This window comes from Cnephaeus nilssonii (assembly GCF_951640355.1).
Source record: "Cnephaeus nilssonii genome assembly, chromosome: 14".
Classification (NCBI taxonomy): Eukaryota; Metazoa; Chordata; class Mammalia; order Chiroptera; family Vespertilionidae; genus Cnephaeus; species Cnephaeus nilssonii.
The window spans coordinates 47,191,661-47,214,835 of NC_137085.1; the positions used below are offsets into that span (position 1 = coordinate 47,191,661).

At 42.5% G+C, this 23,175-nt stretch overlaps 1 protein-coding gene across 2 annotated transcripts in view; it reads right to left on the bottom strand.

Annotated features, from left to right (window-relative positions):
• LOC307111330 (histone-arginine methyltransferase CARM1-like) overlaps window positions 1-23,175 on the bottom strand; it is a 223,134-nt gene that overhangs the window by 112,715 nt on the left and 87,244 nt on the right. For both annotated transcript variants that reach the window (XM_079791136.1, XM_079791137.1), the window contains exon 2: window positions 21,560-21,685. In XM_079791136.1, the coding sequence (XP_079647262.1) occupies window positions 21,560-21,685 (126 nt within the window). The remainder of the gene's footprint in view (window positions 1-21,559; window positions 21,686-23,175) is intronic.

The window sequence follows — 23,175 nt, forward strand, 5'->3', positions numbered from 1 at the left end:
CACCAACCATGCAAGCGCAAGATCCAAGAACTGTGCAGTCTCCAATAAGCACCAGCATCAGGGCTCAGCCTTGGCCAGAGGAGTGACTGAGCCAGAGCAGGAACAAGGTTTTAAGGAAACCATATCAGTGAAAACGACTGTTGGCAAGTGGTGGAAACTCAACTAAATTTAACAGAGATAGGAACTTTATGACACACAAAATTGAAAAAATCCAGTATTAAAATTTTATTTTTAAGAATGTCTGTGTCCAGGAGTTCGAGAATGATATTGTTAAGATTTTCCTTCCCTTCCCTTCTCTCCGCCCCCACCCAACTCCGGCCCCTTCCTCCCCCTCCCCCACTCTCTTACTATTTCTATCTCTATATGTCTCTTTCTTGCTCTCTATTTCTCCCTTTTAACTTCATGCTCAAGCAGGCTTCCCTCCTCACAGGACAAGATGACTGTCAGCATTTCCAGAACTACACTATTACCAGCTCAGGAAGCTCCGTCCTTCCAAAATGTTCCAACAAAAGCCCCAGGTTAAGTCTCATTGAACCAAGCTAAAGACCCATGTCCGAATCAATTGCTATAGCCAGGGATCAATGGCAATTGAGGAGACTTGAGTCAGCCCTATCAAAATCCAAAGGAAAACTGAGCTTCTGATATCTGAAGAAAGGTGAGTAGATTAAAGACAGGCCAAAGCCATAGCAGACCACCCCTGAATGAGAGGTAGAAGCATTATAGACTAAGGTGAAACAGGGGAAGTGAGAGTTGGAAAAACTGTGCTTCAGGGGATCGTGAGGCATGGAAAACAGACATTCAGATTCTTGGCTTTTGACCCCTGAGCTTGGGCCAGCCTAAATGCAGGTTTTGCTCCCAGCAGCAGGCTGTTACTGTGAAAGACCACTACAAAGCCACTGATCTAGCATTTCTGGTTCTGTAGCATGTTGAATCTCTGATACTGCCACAATTACCAGCTTTATTTTCCTGTCCACACTCCCTAAGTGTATTTGGCCCTGCTCACAGCTCCTGATGCTCTGTTTATACTATTGGACCCCATAGTCCATCCGGTAGGTGAGTAAGGATGAGCACTGATCAAAGGGTAGCACAGCCTGAACCAGGAAACCCAGACACTATAATGAACAGAGACCGGTTCTAGGGCTCGAAAGGGGTGTGTGTGAATCTACTTCTTATTTTGCCCAATTTATGCCTGCTATCCTGGAGAAATTATTGACCGTGTTCCCTTTCACACTCAAAAGAGGCCTGCTTTGGATGACAAATAATTGAGTCATCCTAGCTATAAAGAAATGCAGTCTTGGGGGAGGGAGCATGCTGGGTCAAATACAAGAGGAAGAGGCACCTGAGAGAGAGAGATGAGAAAGAAAGATGAAGATGGGGGAGACCATGCAAGGGATACAGGCTTCCCCACAATGGTTCTGGGACTCTCTGCTCCTCAAATGCCATGAGACGTTTCCTTACAGTAACTTCCCCTTTTGAACTTGAGCTACTTTGTATAGATAGCCTTGACTTGAACAGAAATTCCCTCTCTTTACAACATTATTTTCCCCCCTCTGACTCGCTGCCAGTTTACTGAGAGGTTTGTGTTTTGGTTTCGATTGGGTTTGGTTTTCGGTTTTACTAACAACTTTTATGTTGTACTTACTTCAAGTGGTTATTTACTTATTGATTTATTTGATCTACACAATACTTTACTCTAGAGGTGAATCAGTCAATTTGCAATTGGGCTCATTTCTACAATTGTGTTTTAAAACTATTAGAGTGAAGACCCTCCAATGCTTACATCACTTAGGATCAAGACTGAATCCCACAAAGCCAGCTGGCACTTGAAGGTCACCAGACTTGTAGAAAGACAAATGGTATCTCAGTTCATTAAGTGACGCCAGAATGCACCTTCTGGAGCATTTAGCATATATTCACAGAGGGGTTAATTTGTTTATGTGGCAGCATAGGCCATTATTCAATTAGTGCTCGTGGCTCCCCAAGGCCCCTGCATGCCTCCCAGCAAGCAAAGCAGCACAGGTGAACAACAAACAGGTGGCACATTCCCAATCTGATTAGATTTACAGAGTTTTTTAAATGTAGTTTAACAGCTTAAATCAATGTTTCTATGGCTGTCTATGCCCTACTCCCTACATTTCCAAAACACGCCCTAACTTGGGGTAAGCATTAATACAACCTAACATTAATCTTAAAAAAATTGAACTAGCAACCTGTACTATCAGTACATAATGTTTGGACACTTCATTTTGTCAAGTGAAAATTGAGCATAATACATATAGAAATCTGTCTGGGCTTTCCTCTTTATATATGAACTGAAAGCGAATAAGACAAAAATACTTATAAACTCAGCAGAGAAATTTTGTGCCTGTTGCAAGGCAAAATAAAGACTGTACATTGTACCTGGCAGACTTGAGATTTCAAGTCATATAAGAAGAGCCGTTCAGATGACAAGTAGCACCTTTTGGTTTTGCAATACACTTTGAAGAACTAGCTCCCTTCCCACTCAAACACGGATTTAACAGCAGTAACTGCATAGCGTGCCGCCTTTCAAGAAATTGATCTTGTCTTAATTTTTAAGAAGTCAAAATGCACCTACTACAGTTTGCTCAATGATGTGACTCTATAATTGTCTAAGTACATGGACGTACAGGTGTCTTCTTAGCTCAACCTCGTTGTTCTTCTCTCGTTTTCTCTTTCACATTTATATAGCTGCTCCACTAGGTTCGCAATGACTGAGCAGAGACTAAATCCAGCCCACAGGCATTTAAAAATTTGACCATCATGTGTCTTAGAAATCAGAAACAACTCACAGGAAGGGCGAATTTCTGGCAAAAATTGTGCAGCGTTATAGCCCTGGCTCTGAATTTCTCTGTGGTGATCATCAGCACCAGAGGAGTGGCTGCTGCCACCATTCTCTCTTATTTGCTGCCCACTTCATGCATTTTCATGACCTGCCTGGACACTGTAGGAGGCTGAGTCTGTGCTCCCATATCCCCTACGCTCCATTACAAAACTTAGTGGAGAGCAAGCCTGCAACTTAAAGTCTCAATTACGTCCCTTCGATTTCTAAGCACCATGTAATCATAAACGCTAAGGAAAATGGCAAACACACTTTATCATGCTATTTTTAAATCAATTGTGTCACGTTAAACTTACCAGAGAAGTTGTTGGGTTTCATGGCAATGCGTTTATCTGCCTATTCTGTGCCAACACTCATTAGGGCAAGTTCAAATTCTAGAGCTGTGAGGTAAATCCTGTGAATTAGTCACTGTCATTCCCAAACCACCTATTTTCATATGGATATGGTACTGCTGACCGACCTACAGTGTGATTTCAGCTGTGAAGGTGAGCTTTTATTAGACCACCCACCTCCCTATCCCTGCCCTGTAATTACGGATGATCTAGGCCCGAGACTCAGAAGTGTGATATCTACAGCTGAAGACCAATTCCCCTCAGAACGCATGCTCACTGCACTGCACTGCATTATCATCACCCCCTAACACACCGACCCAGCCATTTACTTCTATTACAGGCAACCAATGCATTCAGCAATAGTTGAATGCATGCTTCCCGATTGACATCCATCTGCACCATCCTCCTATGAAAGAGTGGATAACATGGCCCTAAAGTCAAGAGAAGTAAATCCAGGGCTTTTGGTTATCATTCAATGTTTTCATAGCTACAACCAGCAGTTCTTTTCATATGCGTGCCTTACCTGAAGCTTTAACGACACCCAGCTCTAAAATGAGTGTTGGGTTTAGAACCCTGAGACTCTGGTATGAAGGGTATTCCAAATCTTATTAGGAACCCGCTTGAAAATTTTTCTTCGGAGCTAAATGCCAAGAGAAGCTTTGCCTGACATATTCTGCTTACTTGCCACTGTCCCCTCATGGACACTGGGAAATTTGTTCATCAATAGTGTTTCCACTTCTGTGTGGGTGCCAGGGTTCTCAGAGCCAAAACCATGGCTTGGGAGTAATAGTTGTGCTTTAATTTCCTCTTGGCCCCAGTCTTCTGTGCTTTCTATATTTTCCCTGAACTCGTATAAGTGTGTGTGGAAACTCAAGTTCTCAGTGGGAAATGTTGGCAGATGCATGCATGGATGAATGATAAATAAAAAGATGGATTTATTAATTCCATCATGCCTATAGGAAGACTTGACAAACACTGGCTAAATCGTTCTGCAATGTTCTGCCTCACTTTCTACACAATAACCCGCCCTGCTCTGAGCAGCAAATACCAGAACTTTGGAAGCAACAGAGTTGGTCCCATATGCTGAAAGCAGATGGCAGCTGCAATGTCTTCACAGTAGCAGCTGCCCAGGAAGCAAAGTGAAGAGGAGGAGGCTGGGGGACAGAGCATGAGGGGAGAGAAACACAAAAGAGCAATCGGGAGCACAGCAGAGAGACGCTTCCTGCTACTAGTCTCAGCCATGGTTAAAAAGCAAGCACACGTTTAGGGACTGCTCCATTTGACAATGTTTTCACATTTATGGCATCACTACATTCAATCCCCACTGCCAAGGGGTATGATGGTCTCCACTGTACAGATGAAGAAGAGATACAGATGGTTTCCTCCGAGTCAAATTAGCAAGGCCAATGTTCATTCCGATGCCAGTATCTGCATTCCAGAAGGTGGGAAATTCTAAAACATAGGAAATCCTTGAGTGGCATGTTCTACATTGGAAGATGCTGTCTATGTACTAATTGGGGATGGCTGGGAAGAAAAGGAGCAAAGATAAAATTAACATGTAACATAATGTAACGTAAGTAACAGAGAAATGACTTCACTACCGCCAGAAGGATTGGCTAGACAGGAAAATGTTTTTGATTCCAAATGTTACAAAATCATGACAGCAACGGGTTCTCTGGGTGTAACTGCAGAATTTCCTTCTTTGGAGATGTTTCTTTGAATATTAGTTATCTATTATTCTAGGTTGTTGTGGTGGTGGTGGTGTGTGTGTATACACAAACATACACACACACATACAGGGGTGGGCAAAAGTAGGTTTGTAGTTGTGAGTGCATGGAACACCAGAGTCAATAAAGCTATTGTAATACTCATAACCTGCATGTCCTTTTCTATATGAATAACTGTACACCTACTTTTGCTTACTCCTGTATATAAAATATAGTAAGTACTCAGTGTTAGCTCAGGTTGGAAATTATTTTGCTAAACGAAAATGAGTAGATGTAGGTGCGAATTTTATCCAAGTGGCCCCTTGGGCTCCTCTCCACGGGGGATCTGTTCCCTTCGCAGTGACGAGGGGTAGGATGGCCCTTTCTGAGTTTTCTCTCTGAAGGTCTAGCACTGAACGTCACACCAGCACTGTGGAAGGAAGGCAAGGAAGCCAGCTTTTCTTGGAAGGCTGCATGCCTCTGAACAGCCTGCGCCGAGGGGGCCTGAGTGCTGGCGGTGAGTCAGTTCCTTATTAAAAAGCATTTATTGATCACCTGTGGTGTGCAAAGCGCAGACCGGGGCTGTGGAGGGGGTTGGAGACAAAATTAGAAATATGTGACTACACACACACACACACCCTACAAAGCACTGCATTGTTACATATAAAATGATGTAGGATAATCTGCATTCAAATTCACTCCACCAGGGGAGCCTGTGCTTACAGCAGGGGAACGGTGGGCTGGAGGTAGGAGGAATTTGGACAGGCAGCGCGGAAGGAGGAGGGTAAGGGCCTGAAGCGAAGCTCCCAGCAGGGAGATTTCTGAGTCTCTGCAGGCTTGGAAGTGGCCTGGCTTTCCAGTGTGAAGGGGCAGAGACAAGGAGTTACAGAGAAAATATTAAAACTGAACTGAAAGGCCATTGCTTGGCGATGGAACGTTAAATGCGAAGTTGGATTTATCATCTCATGCAACAGGCAGTCTGTGGGTTTATGAGGCGGGTCTGATGGCAATTTTAGCAATTTTCTTTGCTGTGGTCCTGCTATGGATATCATCGGTGCCTTTTTTTTAGTAGTTCCATCAAAATGCATTCGGCAGCCACCTGTATGAGGGAAGGGAGTCTGTCTCCGATCTGTTCTGCACTGTCCAGGTCAGGGACTGGAACACTGTAGGAGCCAGTCTACTACAATGAATAATTTTAAAATCCCCTACTTAGTAATTAAGTGTTAATATATGTAACGTGCTTAGAAGAGTGCCCAGCACCAAAGAAGCTCCACAAAAGTACTGCTATTCTCTCTTCATCCTCCTCGTCCTCCTTCATATCCTCCCCCTCCCCTGGAAAAAGGCAGCATCAGACAGAGTACACATCACAGCTCAGTGAGTCCTGTCCACTGGGCCAGGGTAGCTGAGTATTGCCATGCAGGTGTGCACTGCACAAAACGCTCACATAGACTATGAAGACAGCGGCGTTGTCTGGAATTGTCTTGCATAGCGGCCCTGCACAGGCAAGCTTCCCACGTCACACCCAACTTGCAAGTTCCTTTCAGACTTCAAAATTCTAAAATAACCTCAAAAACCCTTCCTGCTGTCAGAGCAGAAGGCACATCAAAGGGTGGACCAAGCAGAAAGAAGCTGTAACAGTGCAACGGAGAGAGAAGTAATTCCCAAGGAGCCGGCAGCTGCAGCGGGCGTTTTAAGTGTGCTGGAAGAAAAGGGTCCTCCTAAAGGGTTTGCAAAAAGGAAGAATGGGAAGACCACCACGGTAAAAGCTCCAACTTGAGGAAGTGCAGTCCAAGACACAGAGAAAGCTCTGCAATTGGTAAGGGAGACCTGATTCAAGGGTGTGAGCGACCAACTTGGCGTGGAACCGCACTGGCTCGAGCAACATGGGACGCACAGGGTGCACGGGTGATGTAGATCCGGAAAGATTTCAGGGAACAAACTGAAAAGGATCATGACTGACTGTTGCTAAGGAGTTTACCATTTCTTTCTGGAGATGAGATCAGCTGAATATCACTATTTATTATTAACAGTCTCAGAAGCGTGTCTGATTCCTACATTATATAAAAGAAAACAGTTTAGAATACTGGATGACAGTAAAACCATATGGCCTACCTACATTACATCCAGTTATTCACAATGAGTTGCCTTCTTACCTTCTGCCTTTAAGCGCTGAGTTAAAGGAATTCCACAACGAAGGAATATAGCCTAGATGGCCCCCAAGGTGATAAGCCCAGTTAAGATGCTAGTTAGTAGCCAGATTAGGCAGAACAAGTAATCTTACAAGGAGGAAAAGGTAAGATGGGTTTTTAAGTGGAAGTTAAAATAATGCAAACACACAAAAAAAGCATCAATTACCATATATCTGACCTTGCTTGCAAACGACTTATTGACAAACTGGGCACACTGTATTAGAATGACTTCCATTTAATAGACATTCACCAACGACAAGGTGATATTGGCCATAGCTCAACTGGGTTACATTGCAGCGATGGACAGTGGGAGCTCTCCCTCCCTCTGTGGCTGCTGAGGAATGTGAACAGAGGTGCTGCAAGGCTGATGGGGAAGCTAGACTTCCAAAGCCCCAGAGCCGCGGTGGGCGGCAGGTGCTCACAGAGGTGCACGGGATTGGCCTCGGGAGGGGTCCCAGGAGGGCTGCTTTTCCTTTGAGCGAACACCCTGAGCATTTCAAAACCCCCGAAGCTGCACTGCAAACATCAAGATGACAGACTGTCCCTGCTGCGCCTCTCTTACAGCTATGACCACTGTGCCCTGTGTGTGACAGTTACTGGGGCACACAGCCAGCTCCCTGCTAGCCGCCATGCCCCCGGAGAGGGCAACCGTGTCTGGTTCATTTGTGGCTCTCCCAGCACTGGGCCCATCGTGGACATGCAAGAGTGTGCTGGGCTACCTACATTACATCCATTATCTCATTCAGTCCACCAGCAGTCCTCTGCAGTGTGTACTGGAATGATCTCCATTTCACAATGAGGAAACTGAACCTTAGAAAGAGGAAATAGCTGTTGTTACGTTACACACTTGACTGGTGACAGCATCAGGATTTATACCTAAAAACAACAACAACAACAACAGCACTCCACCTCCTGTTTTTAAGTAACATATAAACCTGCCTCTAGATCAGAGGTTGGCAAACCAGCACCCATGGGCCAAATCCAGCCTTTGACCTGGTTTGTGTGCAGCTTACAAGCTAAGGATAGTTTTTTATAGTCTCACATAGTTTTTTTAAAAAAAATCAAAGCAAGGATAATATTTTACAACAAATGAAAATTATATGAAACTCAAGTGTCAGTGTCCAAAAATTAAGTTTTATTGGAGTGCAGCCACGCTCGTTCTTTTATATTTTGTCCCTGCTGCTTGCATGCCATAATGGCAGAGTTGAGTAGTCATGACAAGGCCGTATATGGCTCGTGAAGCCTAAAACATTTACTAGCTGGCCCTTGATGGGAAAAGTTTACTCACCCATCTCTAGGTACACAGCTAAGAAGCAGACACACTTCTCTGCCCAGCTGTGCAGGCAAACGGGCACACCAGTCAGAGAAAGTGCGGAGTGATGAGTATCAGGTTGGCTTGAAAGCACCTCGGCCTGAAGGCCCTGGCTACCACCTGGCCACACCTGGAACCAGTGAGGCGGGTACAAGGCACTTGGCTCAGGCCCATCTGCTGGCGGTAGCTCTGAAGGTCAGTGAGGATGCTCAATAAACCATTGATTGATCTGGCCCACTTGCAAGTAATGAGGATCTTGCGGATGACTGAGCTCTGCAGATGATATGAAAATCCCATTTAGCCTTGAGTCAGCAACCTCCTCTCCTGCTGAGCTCTCTGTAGAGATGCCAACAAGTTGCAGATTTGACAGATTTGAGCATCACCACCCTGTGCTGGGGATGCTAATTGAGCAGTGACATAGCCAGGAGGCACACAGCAGGAAGGGAGGGGGTAAGCCGGATGCCTGTACAATCCTGTATGTGCAGCTGAGGAGGGACTGGTTGCACAGCCAGGAAAACCCAGTGGAAGCAGCCAGAGGGAGCCCTAAAGGCAAGGAAGAGGGGAGGAGATGGCCACGGCTTGCCCCTGTGTTTTATGGGTCTCCTGCCAGATGGTTGAGGCAAAGGACACCACTGTCCAGGTAGGGGCTGGGACAAAGTTCTTACTAGATATTCCATACAGGTTGCCACTAACTGTAACCTGTACGACAGCTACCCTGAAAATGTGCGGCAGCAGGAAGGGGGAGGTAGCAGCACCCACATCCTTGAAAAACAAAAAGATACAATAAATAAAGCACAGGCCTTGGGGCCAGCATCCCCAGGCTTGAGGTTCCTCTCTGACACTGTTCCCTGCATGATCACTTAATTTTTCAGATCCTTCGTAAACTCCTTTGCAAAATGAACTGAAAGAGTTAATTTATGGGTTATGTACCCTAGATGACTCAAAATTAGGTTTGTTTGCATATAATAAAAGAAGACAAAAAATGGTGACTTAAGTGAGAGTATTTTTTTCTCACATAAAACAAGTTCTGAATTAGGCAGATCAGGGCTGGTGCAGCAGGCCCACAGTTGTATGGACAGAGGAACCATGTACCCTTCTCCTCTGATGTGCTTAGAGTATACACAGGGTCCTCACAGTCACCCAGTGACTGCAGCAGCTCCAGCAATCATGTCTACACTCCAGGCAGCAAGAAGCTGAAAGGGACACGGATGAATGGCATGCTTCTTATCTGAATCCGCTGTTGTTAAGACGATTTCCAAGAAATCCTATCCAACAACTTCAGCTGTCATCTTTATTTGCATAACCGGCTGGGAGGTGCACATTTTAGCTACACGTTTTGCTACCCCTAATAATATAGGGCTTCTTATAATATGGAAGGAGAGACTAGCTGAGGAGGCAATTAGTAGTCTTGGACACAAATGCTTGAGGGCTGATACTGTTGTTTCCAAATAATCGAATGTATTTAAAAGGATGTTGTAAAGCTGCAGAGGGTCATGCAAATACAATCCACGCTCTTTGGCTCCCATCCAAGGCCCTTCATGATTGGGCCCCATTGTGCCTGAGAAGCCACATCTCCTCCCACTCCCCACTGGCTTGCGCTTTGTGTTCACCACAGAGAACTGCTGGTAGTTCCTTGGATGGCGGGCCTCGGTACCTTGGATCTAGTCTTTTTCACTCTTCTTTGCCCAACCAGGTATCTTCTTCTGGAAGCCTCCCAAGCACTCCACGTTGAGCTGTGTCCCTTGGTTGTCTCCCACAATGTCCCATGGACATTTCATCCCATCACTCTCCGTATTACCTTGAGATAATCAGTCCATGCCTTTATCTTTCCCTAGAGACCTGCTCTGTGCAGTCCCAACAGCCACTAGCCACATATGCATTGGAGTCCTTGACATGTGGCTAGTCCATGTTTAGATGTTTCAAATCATAGTCCAAAAAACAAATGTAAAATAGCTCATTAATACTTCCTATACTTATTCCATGTTTAAATTATAACATTTTGGATTTACTGAGTTAAAACTATTTAATTAAAATGAATTTAATCTGTTTATTTTGGCTTTAAAAATGTGTTTACTGGTCAACTTAAAATTCCATATGTGGAATGAGTTCTGGAGATGGGTACTGGGGATGGTTGCACAATAATATGAATGTACTTAATACCACCAAACTGTCCACTTAAAAACTGGTGAAGATGGTGAATTTTATGTTTTATGTGTTTTTAACTAAAACATTGTATACATAGGTATATATTTTTTAAATGGCCACGCGTGGCTTGCTTTGTGGCTCGCAGTGTATTTCTCTTGGTGGACGCTGCTCTAGAGTATAAGCTCCTGGAGGAAAGCAACTGGGGCTCGCTGATTTCCGTGTCTCGAGCCTGTACAGCGCCTGCTGGCTAAGCGTTGGTTGGACAAAGTCATACACAGGATAAACTCTTTTATCTCAGTATGGCAGAAGCAGGTGAGAGGGAAAGGCGATAGAAGTCAAGGATGAGGGCCTGGCAGAACCACAATGTACCCAGTCTGGGGCCTTGAGAAAGTCTTGGCTGAAACAATGTGGCCCCTGTGGTGTAAGTGGCTGTGCACAGCCCCACGGGACCTGGTTCAAACCCTCGGACTGCTATTACACAGTGAATGGCCTGGACAAGGGACATTCACCCTGAGCCGCAGTTTCTTCCTCTGTCACCCGAAGGTGATGACAGCACCGGCCTCATCACGTTGCCAGGAAAAATAAAGGAGATTCTGTTGGCACGGTCCCTGAAGCACAATGAACGATCAATAAGTGTTCGCTTTATTTTTATTAACGTTAATGGGCCTGTGGTGAAGGAAGAGCAGTTTTTAAGAAGTTGCCCGAAGCCAATCCGCATTAAGTCATTTCCCAGCTGAATATTAGAACAATTTTTAATCTGAGATGACAAAAATAATTTGAGCTGGCAGATGGCACAGTGTTGTCACCCACTTTGTTGCCTGGAACTGAACGAATTATGCATAAGTACCACCACCCTCCTTCCTTGTTTGGAAGTGCACTTGACTGTCAGGTCTGCTGGGTGTTCTGGGTGCTGAAGTGGCCCTGGACGCTGGCGTGAAGGCCCAGCAATGCAGGAAGGCAGACGGGCCAGACCGGCTGAATCAGAGGGGACAGCAGGTTATGCTTCCTAACGTACAATCACCAGGTCTCAGTAGCTTGGAACAACATTGCTTCTCATTTATGCTACATGTCCACTATGGCTCAGCGCAGGGCTTTGCTTCCTGTTATCCTCACCAAAGGACCCCAGCTAGAAGGTTCCCGGGATTGTGGCTGCAAGAAACATGGTGAGTCCCAGGCTTGTGAAGCCTTCAGGCTGGAATGACATCATTCTCACTCACACGCATTGCCCAAAGCAAGTCTTATGTCCACACCTAACTTCAATGGAGTAGGGAAGTAGAATCCTATCATGTGACTAGAAGGGAAAGCAGAATGACTATCCATGAGCAGCCATGAAGACGGCCACTGCCAGAGTAGATGGTCTCACAAAGGCAGAGATATGATGCCACCCTGCGTCCCAAGATCAAATTCTGGGATGCTAACAAAACCGCCCCCTCAATTTCACAACCACAGAAAGCAATGAAATGCAAACTTCCAAATGATGTACTACTTTTTTAGAACAACTGAATTAGTAAAACCTACAATATCCAATTTTGTTAAGGTTTCAATGAAATGATATACTGAGAGTAATAAGAAATCGGGATGTGTATTTTTAAAAAATATGTTGTGTGTGTTTTTTATTTTAGGGAGATAAACAAATAGATGTGAGAGAGAAACATCAATCGGTTGCCTCTTGCATGCCCCCTACTGCAGCAACCCGGACATGTGCCCTGACTGGGAATCAAACGAGCGACCTACAGGCACATGGGACGATGCTCAACCAACTGAGTCACACTGGCCTGGGCAGAACATGTAGTTTTCAGGCATATGGCATAATCAATACTTATACACCTTATGAAGTGATCACCATGATAACTTTAGCACCCATCTGGCACCATACATAGTTATGACATTTAGAAAATGGTCTCTCCACGAGAAGAGGGATTTCTAATAGCGCAAGCTCATAGTAGGTTCTCAAAAACATTTATTGTATAAACAAACTTAAAAAAATGAAGAAAAGATAAACAGTGATAAATGAATGTTGAATTCGGAATATAACAATGAAGGGATCATCTCTCTTAAGAACCCTGGCTAGGGTATGTTCATCAGGAACGAGAGAAGTAGCTTTCAAAATTAAGAACAGTCTCCTAGGACCAGTTCTGTGTAGGCAAGAAGGTTCCAGCAGTCACAGAAATTCTCAATTATTTCTTAATGTCACCACCATATAAGAGTCTCCTCTGCTTTTATTTCCTTCTCCCCCTCAACCACCCCTCCTTGAGTTTTAGCCTTCCTACCCCCAAGACTGGCTCGGGACAGGGTCTGAGTTGGAACACCTACCTATTAGAAAAAGCAGTTGTTTTCCTTCAACCACAGGAAGTACAAGATAACGGCGATCGTGCTCTCACTGGGATCTGCCCTGTTGTCTTAATGATCTCTCTACACTCAGATAATTTAATGACATTCCTGGCAAAGTCTAAATCCAGGTTTTCCTATGGAACACAGACCTTACTTACCTTAAACATGCAAGGCTGCCATGCATGGATGTACTGGATGTGCAATGCACAGCTGTGGGGCTACATTATCTATCAAAAGCATCAAAGACTTATTTACTACAATTCTTTACCGAACAGCAGTAAATTGTCTTGTTTTCTAACAGAACCGGTATTTCATGATAACTTCCTGGCAGATGAAAGAAAAATGTCTTAAGGAAGGCTTTTGTTTTTGTTTATCTTGGTTTGGACAAAGTGTTACGTGGTCCTTGGTGGCTCTGCAGTATGCGCCATGAGCACACACATGGAGAAAGAGGTGGCACACTCAAATCCTTCCTGGTCAGACAGGTTATGTAAACAGGTGAAGCGAGCCAAGTGTGTGCATCTTTAGAAAGTAGAGGGAATGGTGAAGAAACCAGTGGAGAGTATACAACCTAGTCTTAAGGCCTTGGAGCTAAATAAATGTAATTCACCTTCTGGTAAAGTCATCCCTCTGGCCACAGCTTGCAGACTGTGGTTCTTGGTCAAATAAGTGATGGAAATAAAAGAAAAAAAGAAGAACAGAATGCAGCTTATTTGTTGAACCTTAATTTCCCTCCTTATTTCCAGCAGTCAAACCCATAGAAACCTCTAAAGGTTGGCAAGTTAATGTTCTCAATGAGGGCTGATTTTGCCCCCTCCCGCCCCCTCAAGGAACTTTTGGCAATGTTTGGAGACATTTGGTTGTCACAGCTGGGAAGGGTGAGCTATTGACATCTAGTGAGTGGAGGCCAGAGGGGCTGCTAGGCATCCTACAGTGAAGGACAGCCCCACCAAAAAGAACTATCCCGCCTAAAATGTCAATAGAGTCACTGGTGAAGAACTCTGGCCTAACTAACTGTGTGAGAATTTAAAAGACAGAAAGCCCGGCCTGTGTTGCTCAGTGATTGAGTGTCAACCCAGGAACCAAGAGGTCACTGGTTTGATTCCCAGTCAGAGCACATGCTCAGGTTGTGAGCTCAATCCCCAGTAGGGGGCATGTAGGAGGCAGCTGATTGATGATGTTTCTCTCTCATTGGTATTTCTATCTCTCTATCCCTCACCCTTCCTCTCTCTCTCTCTCCAAAAAAAATAAATGAAAACATATTTTTAAAATAAAATACAGAAAAAAGAGAAAGGAAGATTTTAGCTTGATGTGAAGGGAATCCTTAAGCCCTAAGCAGTATCTATATATAGGTGTGCTAGTAGAAATGAAAAAGGGTTAACCAATTTCTGGACCCAGCACAGTTGAAAGGTGGTGGTGATCAAGATATTAGAACTACAGGCATTTCTAGACAAATATTGTTTCAGTTCTCCATTCTGGGGACTTCTGGAAGCACCATTTTGCCCCCCTCCCCTCGCTCCTCATCCACATATCTGTGTGATGGACAGTGGCATGCACAGACTATGGGTACCAATATTGTATCTGTGAGTTCTTGGGAATATATTTCATTAGCACACTGATCACCAGAGATGTTTTGTCATCTTAAATTTTTTCCTACAGAAAAACCTTTACCCATGTTACTATTCTTGCTGCGGAATATGGATACTTTACTCTATAATACTACTTGTTTATAAAGAGTTTGAGTATAACGCTTCAGGTATACTGTGAAATTTGCAAACTGGCCTGGACATAGACCTCTTGCAAGTTATTTCAGTAGAGGAATGGTTTCTGAATTTCAGGCTACTAGCAACAGATTTTAACTCAATTTTAATGTAAGACTGCAATTGACTACACATCCCAATAGATCTGGCAATTGTTTAAATGGACAGCCCAACATTTTTTCTCATCAATAAATTGTTTTAAAAGAGTTCCCTTCCCTGAGATGGGTTTAATTTAAGATACTGCCTCTTCCTATATGGTCCATGACTCCATAAGGACACACCAAAATATCCAATTTTATAAGAACCAACTTGGTTTGGAGCATCACTACCTTACCTGGGAACCATAGGGAGTCTTCTCATAAAGAGAAGGTGGGAAGAATTGGGGAGGGAGGCTCTTGGCTGGTAACAAAGTATATATATTTTAAACATCTGCAGGTATTCCAAATCACCAATAGCCTAATGATGGACATTTTGGTTGTTTTCAGTATTTACTGTTACAATGAGTCAATGTTAATATTTTATTACATTTCATTTCTCCTAGTTAGGAGTATGTTTGTGGGTTAAATCACTAAAAATGAGATCAAATGATGGGCCCAGGTTAATTTTGAAATATAATGCCAAGGTGCCCTCTATAGACTGTTACAATTTACTCTCCACAGGGATGTATAATAATGCCTACCTATTTCCCCCACATCATCACCAAACACAGTGATTGTTTATGAATAAACTTAAATATTTTAAAGATGTTTAAATACTTTCTTTTGTGTAAACCTATTATATGATATAAGTCCCTTTGACATGCCCCAGCAAGATAAAGCATTTGAAAGCATTTAAAAGAAGAATAGGGTGTGCCCTGACAGGGTACCTCAGATGGTTGGAGCGTCGTCCCATACGCCAAAAGGTTGCAGGTTTGATCCCATATGTATTTCAGTAGTATGCAAATAGACTATTCAACAGGAAATAGGAACCAGAAAATATGGTTACTGTAATAAATGCTGAGAGCAGGAAGGCAGGAGCAGGCATGCTCCAGCTGGGTTTGACTCAAGTATGAGTTTTCCTCATAAAAGAAAAAAAATTGAAAAACAGCTACTAGAAACTTGGATCCTCACTGTTCGCTTCCTTGAGTCATTATCTGAAGCATAACCTCACATATACTCAATAGAATATCAACTTTCATATCTCAAAGGGTCATAAACAACTACAACAGACAAAATCCAGTTATAGTCGGTAATTTCAAATCTCCTCTCTCAAAAAATTGATAAACAAGTAGACCAAGAATCATTAAAGATCAATCAACTTGACCTGATATTGAGAGAATAGTTCACACAATAATAATAGAACACATATTCTTTTCAAGTGCATATGGAACATTCACCAAGATATACCATGTTGTGAGCCATAAAACAATCTCCAACAAATTTGAAACCACTGATATCATACAAACCACATTTTCATTCACATCACAGAGGAGTTCAATAAAAATACAGAAAGTGATCTGGAAAATCTCCAAGTGTTTCAAAATTAAACAATATAATTCTAAATAATTCATGGATCAAAAAATAATCATAGGCCAAAGAACAAATAACAATACAAATTATTTTGAACTGTAGGGCAAGGAAAACACAATATACCAAATTTATGGGATGCAGCTAGAACAGTATACAGAAAGAACTGTATAGCATGTATTAGAAAAAGAAAGGACTCAAATTAATTATTTAAGCCTCTTCCTTAAAAAGTTAAATAGAAGCATGACCAGTGTGGTTCAGTGGCTGAGTGTCAACCTGTGAACGAGGAGGTCATGGTTCGATTTCTGGTCTGGCACATGCCTGGGCTGCAGGCATGATCCCCAATAGGGGGAGTGCAGGAGGCAGCCAATTCATGATTTTCTTTCATCATTAATGTTTCTATCTCTCCCACTGCCCTCCTCTCTGAAATCAGTAAAAAAATATATATTTAAAAAGTTAAAGAGAAAATAGTAATCAGAGAATCAAAGTAATGAGAAGGAAGAAAATAAAGATAAAAGCAAGAATCAATAAGACAGAAAATGGAGAAAAATGAATGAACCAAAAAGCTGTTTCATTGAAGGGATCAATAAAGTTGATAAGCCTCTAAGGAAATTAATAAAAATATATATTATCCATATAAGAAATGAGAGAAAGAACATTATTACAGATCATACTGACATAAAGAAATATTATGAATGACTTAATAGCAATTAATTTGACAACCTAGATGAAATAGATAAATTCCATGAAAGACAATTAAAGCTCATTCAATAAACAGAAGATACATTAAATAGATTTATGTGTATTAAATAAACTGACTTTGTAGTTAAAACCTTCTCACACACAAAAAAAATCAAGATCCATTTGAATTTGGTTGTTAATTTTAACAAATGTTTAAAGAAGAAATGATGCCAAATTCTTTACAAAGAACTCACCAAAAGAGAAGGTTAGGGGAAATGCTCCTATTTTATAAGACCAATATTACTCTGATACCCTAATCAGACAAAGACATTAAGAAAACTACAAAGCAATACCTAAGAAGCATAGACATAAAAATATTTATAAAATTCCAGCAAATCTAATTTAGCTCTATATAAAAAGCTCATATGTCATGACAAAGTTTAACTCAGAAATTCAAGGTTGTTTCAACATTCAAAACTCAGTCAATTTAATTAATCATATTAATAGGCTAAACATAAATAATTCAATCATCTTCATAGATTCAGATAGAGTTTCTATCTTGCATTAAAATACAATTCAAGATAGAAACTATGAGCAAGTTAGGAATATAACGGACTTCACTCACTCTGATAAAGAACATCAACAACTAATAGTGAAAACTGAATGCTTTTCCCAAGATCATGAACAAGGTAAGGAGGTCCGCTCTAACTTCTTCTCTGCAACACTGTACTAGAAGGTCTAGCTGGTGCAACAAGCAAAAAACAGTAACAACAACAAAAAAACCACACACACACACACACACACACACACACACACACACACACTCACTCAAACAACAACAAATATAGCTAGGAAAGGGAAATGTAAAACTGTCTCTAATCACAGATGATGCAATCATTTATGTAGAAAATTCTAGGGAATCTATAAAAAAAAACCTACAAGAATTAAGTGACTTAGCAAGATTATTACAGGATACAATGTTAACATATCAAAAAAAAATCAACTTCACATCCAAAGCAATGGATAATAAATGTATACTAAGTTTGGGCCATTTGATGAGGAACAGGATATTTGCATGATACCAAAGTGCCTTGGCCCAGACTCCTTACTATTTACATCTATCATGGAAAGCACAGTAACTGTATAGTGGAGAAAAGAGAAAATGCCTTGACCTGGTGACCAAAACTCATACTACCAACAAGGAGTAGGTAGACCTCAGTGCTTGCTGAGGTGATATCCTGAGCAGGACACAATGTCAGATAGGTAGTTTTCTGACTGGGGATGCATAACCTGAATCTTTTCACAAGGAAATATTAGAAAAGCCCCAATTGGAGAATATTCTATAAAAATAACTGATCCCTCTTCTCCAAATATCTTAATGTCACAAAAGAAAAAAAAAGGGGTGAGGAACTCAACCAAATTAAAGAGTCTGAAGAGATATGACAGCTAAGCACAATACATGATCTGAGGCCAGATGTAGTACTAGAGAGAGAAAAGTGCTATAAAAGACATTATTGGGATAATTTATGAAACTGGACTATGAACTGTAGATTAAATATAAATATTATAGAGATGCTAAATTCCTGAGTTTGGTAATTCTACTGTGGTTACAAAAGAGAATATTCTTGTTTACTAGAGGCCCAGTGCATGAATTTGTGCACCAGTGGGGTCCCTTGGCCTGGCCTGCAGGATCGGGCTGAAACCGGCTGTCCAAAATCCTGAGGGGTCCCAGATTGCGAGAGGACACAGGCCAGGCAGAAGAACCTGTGCACCGATGCACAATCAGGGCTTGGGAGGGACCACAGGAGGGCTCCAGGGCATGTCCAGCCCATCTCACTCAGTCCTGATAGGCCGGACCCCAGCAGCAAGCTAACCTACCGCTCGGAGCATCTGCCCCCTGGTGGTCAGTGCACATGATAGCGACTGGTCGACTAGTCAACTGTCTGCCCCCTGGTGGTCAGTGCACATCATAGCGAGTGGTTGAGCGGCCTTAGCATATCATTAGCATATTATGCTTTGATTGGTTGAATGGACAACTGGACAACTGGACACTTAGCATATTAGACTTTTATTATATAAGATTCCCACTGCTTCTAAAATACAGTGAGATTTAATGTGCCAGATTTCACAGTGGTCTCTGAGAATACTGGAGATTATTTGACATGTGACCAAATCAGGCTTCGAGAGCACTGAGTCACAATTCTGAAGAAAGAGAGGAGGAAGGAAAGAAATATTCCTTATAGGTATATTTGGGTATTTGATGATTCCTTTCCTAGTGATGCCTAATTATCACTACTGGTCAACTTCCCAATAGAGTTGGATTTTCTTTCTTACCCAAGCTCTAGAAAATTGGCAGCTGTTCACTTCTAAATATAAAATTGCAGCTCACATTTCAAATGCCACATCATCTCACTCCAGAAAAGCAGAGCACATCTCAAAAATGTAGCAATTGTGTCTGATGTACAGTGACACCACTACATAGCTTTCTGTCAATGCCCAAGCTGACAAATGACAGGATCCCCCTGCCACCTGGGATCTGGGCCCTCTGGGACCCACCGAGTCACAGCCGGCTTGTTCCTCAGTTGCCACACGACCAAGTAGCTGTGGACTCCGGTCCTTCGCACTACAACCTTCTTTGACAGATCCAGAATGAGGGACCAGCTGCTTGGCTTGTTCAGTTTCTAGGGCCAGGAAAATCAGACAAGCAACCAACTCCCTAGGGACATTAGTTGCTTTTGAAAACTATTATTAAATTAAACTAAGGAGGATCATTAATTTGCAAACATCTGTACTTGGAATCCATATGGTGCTGCGATTCAATCGTAGCAAAATCAAGGAAGACACAAACTCCAGAATAGGAAAGTGGTATAAGGTACCCTTGGGAAAATTCTCAAGCAGAGTCTGAAATTCTTGGTATCAATTATTTTTCCTTCTTACAGAACGAAGGAGACTAATCAATTATAGCCAGTGTCCTAAAGCAAGGTAAGCCAAGGTCTCTGTGCTCGTTTCTGAAACATAGGTTACACACTGAACCAATAATGAATTCACGATATCAGAATTAGTCCCACCTATAAGCTCCCTATTTAAAAGTTCCCTTCTTGCTTTTTTGCTTGGTATAAACACATTAAGTAGAACCTTAGTCATTTGTATTCTAAGTTAGGCAAAAGCACATTGAACCTGAATTTCATTACTAAGTCCAAAATCTCTGTATCAAGGAATGTAACGAAAAGGGTCCGTTCACTCTCTCCTTGTCAGCTAAGGCATCAGATATTACTTGCCTTTGTGTAGGACCAATAGGCTCCTGTTGTTGGCCCCCAATACTGAGTTGGTTCTGGGCCTCACGACTATCTAGGCCAGTGATGGCAAACCTATGACATGCGTGTCAGCACTGACACGCGTAGCCATTTCTGATGACACGTGGCCGCTGAGGCGGCTGCATGCCAAGGATGAAACATTTGCTGCTCCTGAGGATGAAACATTTGCGAAATAATGTTTTTTCCTCAAAGTGACACACTACCCGAGTTATGCTCAGTTTTTTGGCGAAGTTTGACACACCAAGCTCAAAAGGTTGCCCATCACTGAATTCTAGGCTATTTAATTAGAGGGCTGGAAGCAGCGCAGTAAAATGGATCCCAATATCTTTGGACTTTGTCTACTGGAATCTCAAAATTTCTATTTCACTACAATTTAAAGAAAGACTCAAAGAAAAGTTTTTGTCCAAACAGTGAAGGCAGTTCAATTTGAGAGCCCCTAAAATATAAAATTCCTAACCCTGTTTAGACTCTACATACCAACTCTGAACAGTACCATATGCCTGAAACACGGACACTGTGGAAATATGCATTCTATGTGGAGCTGACCAGCATGACTTCCTTGAACAGTAAGTGTTCCAAGTGTGAACACATTAGAAGAAAGGTTTTCCATTCAGTCTTCCTACTGCACAATCGCTCCGTTCTTTTACCGGCGATTTCTTTCTTAAAATGAAATGTGTCTCACCGGGGATGATGAATAGATGAAGAGGTATATGATAAAACAACTTGCTCTCTCTGGCTGACTCTGAGTCAGTTCAGAAACTACAAACCAGGTTAACTTCTTTATCGTAAGTAGTTGCCATAATATGAAACAACTTCGGACATTTTAACTACCCAGAGGAGAATCTGTACTTTGTATTGTGTGGATTAACACCACGAAATGGAACACTTTATATCTAAGTTAGAGAAACGACGACAGACCATTAAAGGTAGACCCTTGGCCTTGTTAACCCTGATTGCCTTTACTGGGCTGGAAATCCCCCAGGGTGCCTTTTAGCCCTTTCTTAAAATGGCTCTAGTTACACGTTAGTTTACCTCTCTATTGCTTGACATTTGTTGTCCAGAGTCTACAAATGTTCGACAAATGATTCAAAGACAAAAATAGGATGAAATCATTCTGATTGGCTCTGAAACGGGAAATCACATTTCTGCAAACAGCCTCCTCTTCAAGGAAAATCAGCTCTGGGTGAAGGAGAACCCAAAGGGGGGAGAATAAAAACGTTCTCATGGTCTAGGAAAAGGCTGATTGTGCTCCAGCCTTGGTATCAGGTAAGCCCCAGAACCAGTTTTATATCATTATTTTAATCTAGGACAACTCACATCAGGAAACATTCTGCTGAAAGCCAACCAATCAGTAACAGCAGAAAGTCAACCAATGAGGAGATTCATTTTCAGAAAAGACAGGGGGTCATGACAAGCACAAAACTTACCAGCATAAGACTCAAACTTCAGCAGAGCACTGTTGTACCCCAGGGTAATCAAGACGGATTCCTTCCCCACCCGGCAACACTCGGTGTCTCTGTTGAGTAGGCATTTAAAGACACAGACGCCATCAGCTATAAAGGGTGGGGAAAAAGAAAACGATTAGGAAAATCCATTTTGAGCATTGTAAAAAGGCTCATCAATGCCTAAATGCATTCCTACATTTTCTCATGTTCTCAAGGCGCCTCATTTCTTTTTTCTTAATACAATTTCTCCTGGGACATATGGGAATCTGAGGATCAGAGTTAAAGAAATGACTATATGGCCGAATATCAATTCTTCGCAGGTGTTTAACACCGCTTAAAACACTCTCCAATTGGCTCTTGCCTTTATGTCCAGGGATCCATTACCCATAACCCTGCATTCCCAAAATCATTTTATAACTCTCTCTCTCATTTTTAAAATTGTCATCTGACAAGTGAGGATGGGTTTTTTGTTTTTTGTTGTGTTTTTTTTTGGGGGGGGGGGAGGGGAGGAGAAGGAAAGAGAGGGAGAGGAGAGAGAGAAACATCTATGTGAGAGAGACATATTCATTGGTAGCCTCCCTCACCAAGGCTGGAGATGGAAACCAGCAAATGGAACCTGCAATTCAGGTACGTGCCCTTGACCGAGTATCGAACCTGTGACCCTCCAGTGCACAGGATGACATTCTAACCACTGACACACACTGGCCAGGCCCATTCTGTATCTCTTGATGCCATCCTAGGAGAGACCAGGTAATGTCACTGTGGGTGACTGAGCACCTACTATGTGCCATAGATATCACAAAAAATTTCCATTGTAAGTATTTTCACTGCCAATGTTCCTAGGTGAAGACCAGGCAGAGTTTAAGTCCAAATATGCACAGCTAATATGTAGCAAAGCTGGAATTCAAGCCCAGGGTTGAAGTTGACTCCAAAACCCATGTTGCTCCTACCACATTGTGCCAAGGCAAGTGTGATACAAAGCTTCCCAAGAAGAGCGCATGGTAAGTGGCTAGGGTCTCATTAGATTCATGCATAGATAACTGGGAACTAACTCACTAATGCCATCAGCATTGGGGCAGCTGTAGTGTGGTGGAAAAAGCAATGACTTTGTTTTATCTTTGACTAGAGGCCTGATGCATGAAATTCGTGCAAGAGTAAGCCTTCCTTCCCCCAGCTGCCAGCACTGGCTTCCCACTGGCACCCAGGACCCGGGCTTCCCTCTGGCCGCCAGCAGGCACCTGGGACCCAGGTTTCCCTCGCAGTCCCAGCTTCGTCCAGAAGGACGTCCAGAAAGACGTCTGGTCTAATGAGCATATTATACTTTTATTATTATAGATATTTACTAACTGGGGAGATTTAATCACCTAAACACATGGAGTCACATTTTTTCATTATGTAAAATGAAAATATTGATGCTTTGTTAAGACTGAAGAATAAAGTTTAAATAATTTCTAAAATCTATTAAAACAATAGAGAGTATTAATATTTATCTGATTATAAAGTAACTAGTGACCCGGTGCATGGATTCATGCACATTGAAAGGAAATTAATTTGAAGGTGGCCGGCGGGGTGAGACTGGGCAAGACAGGCCAGACACA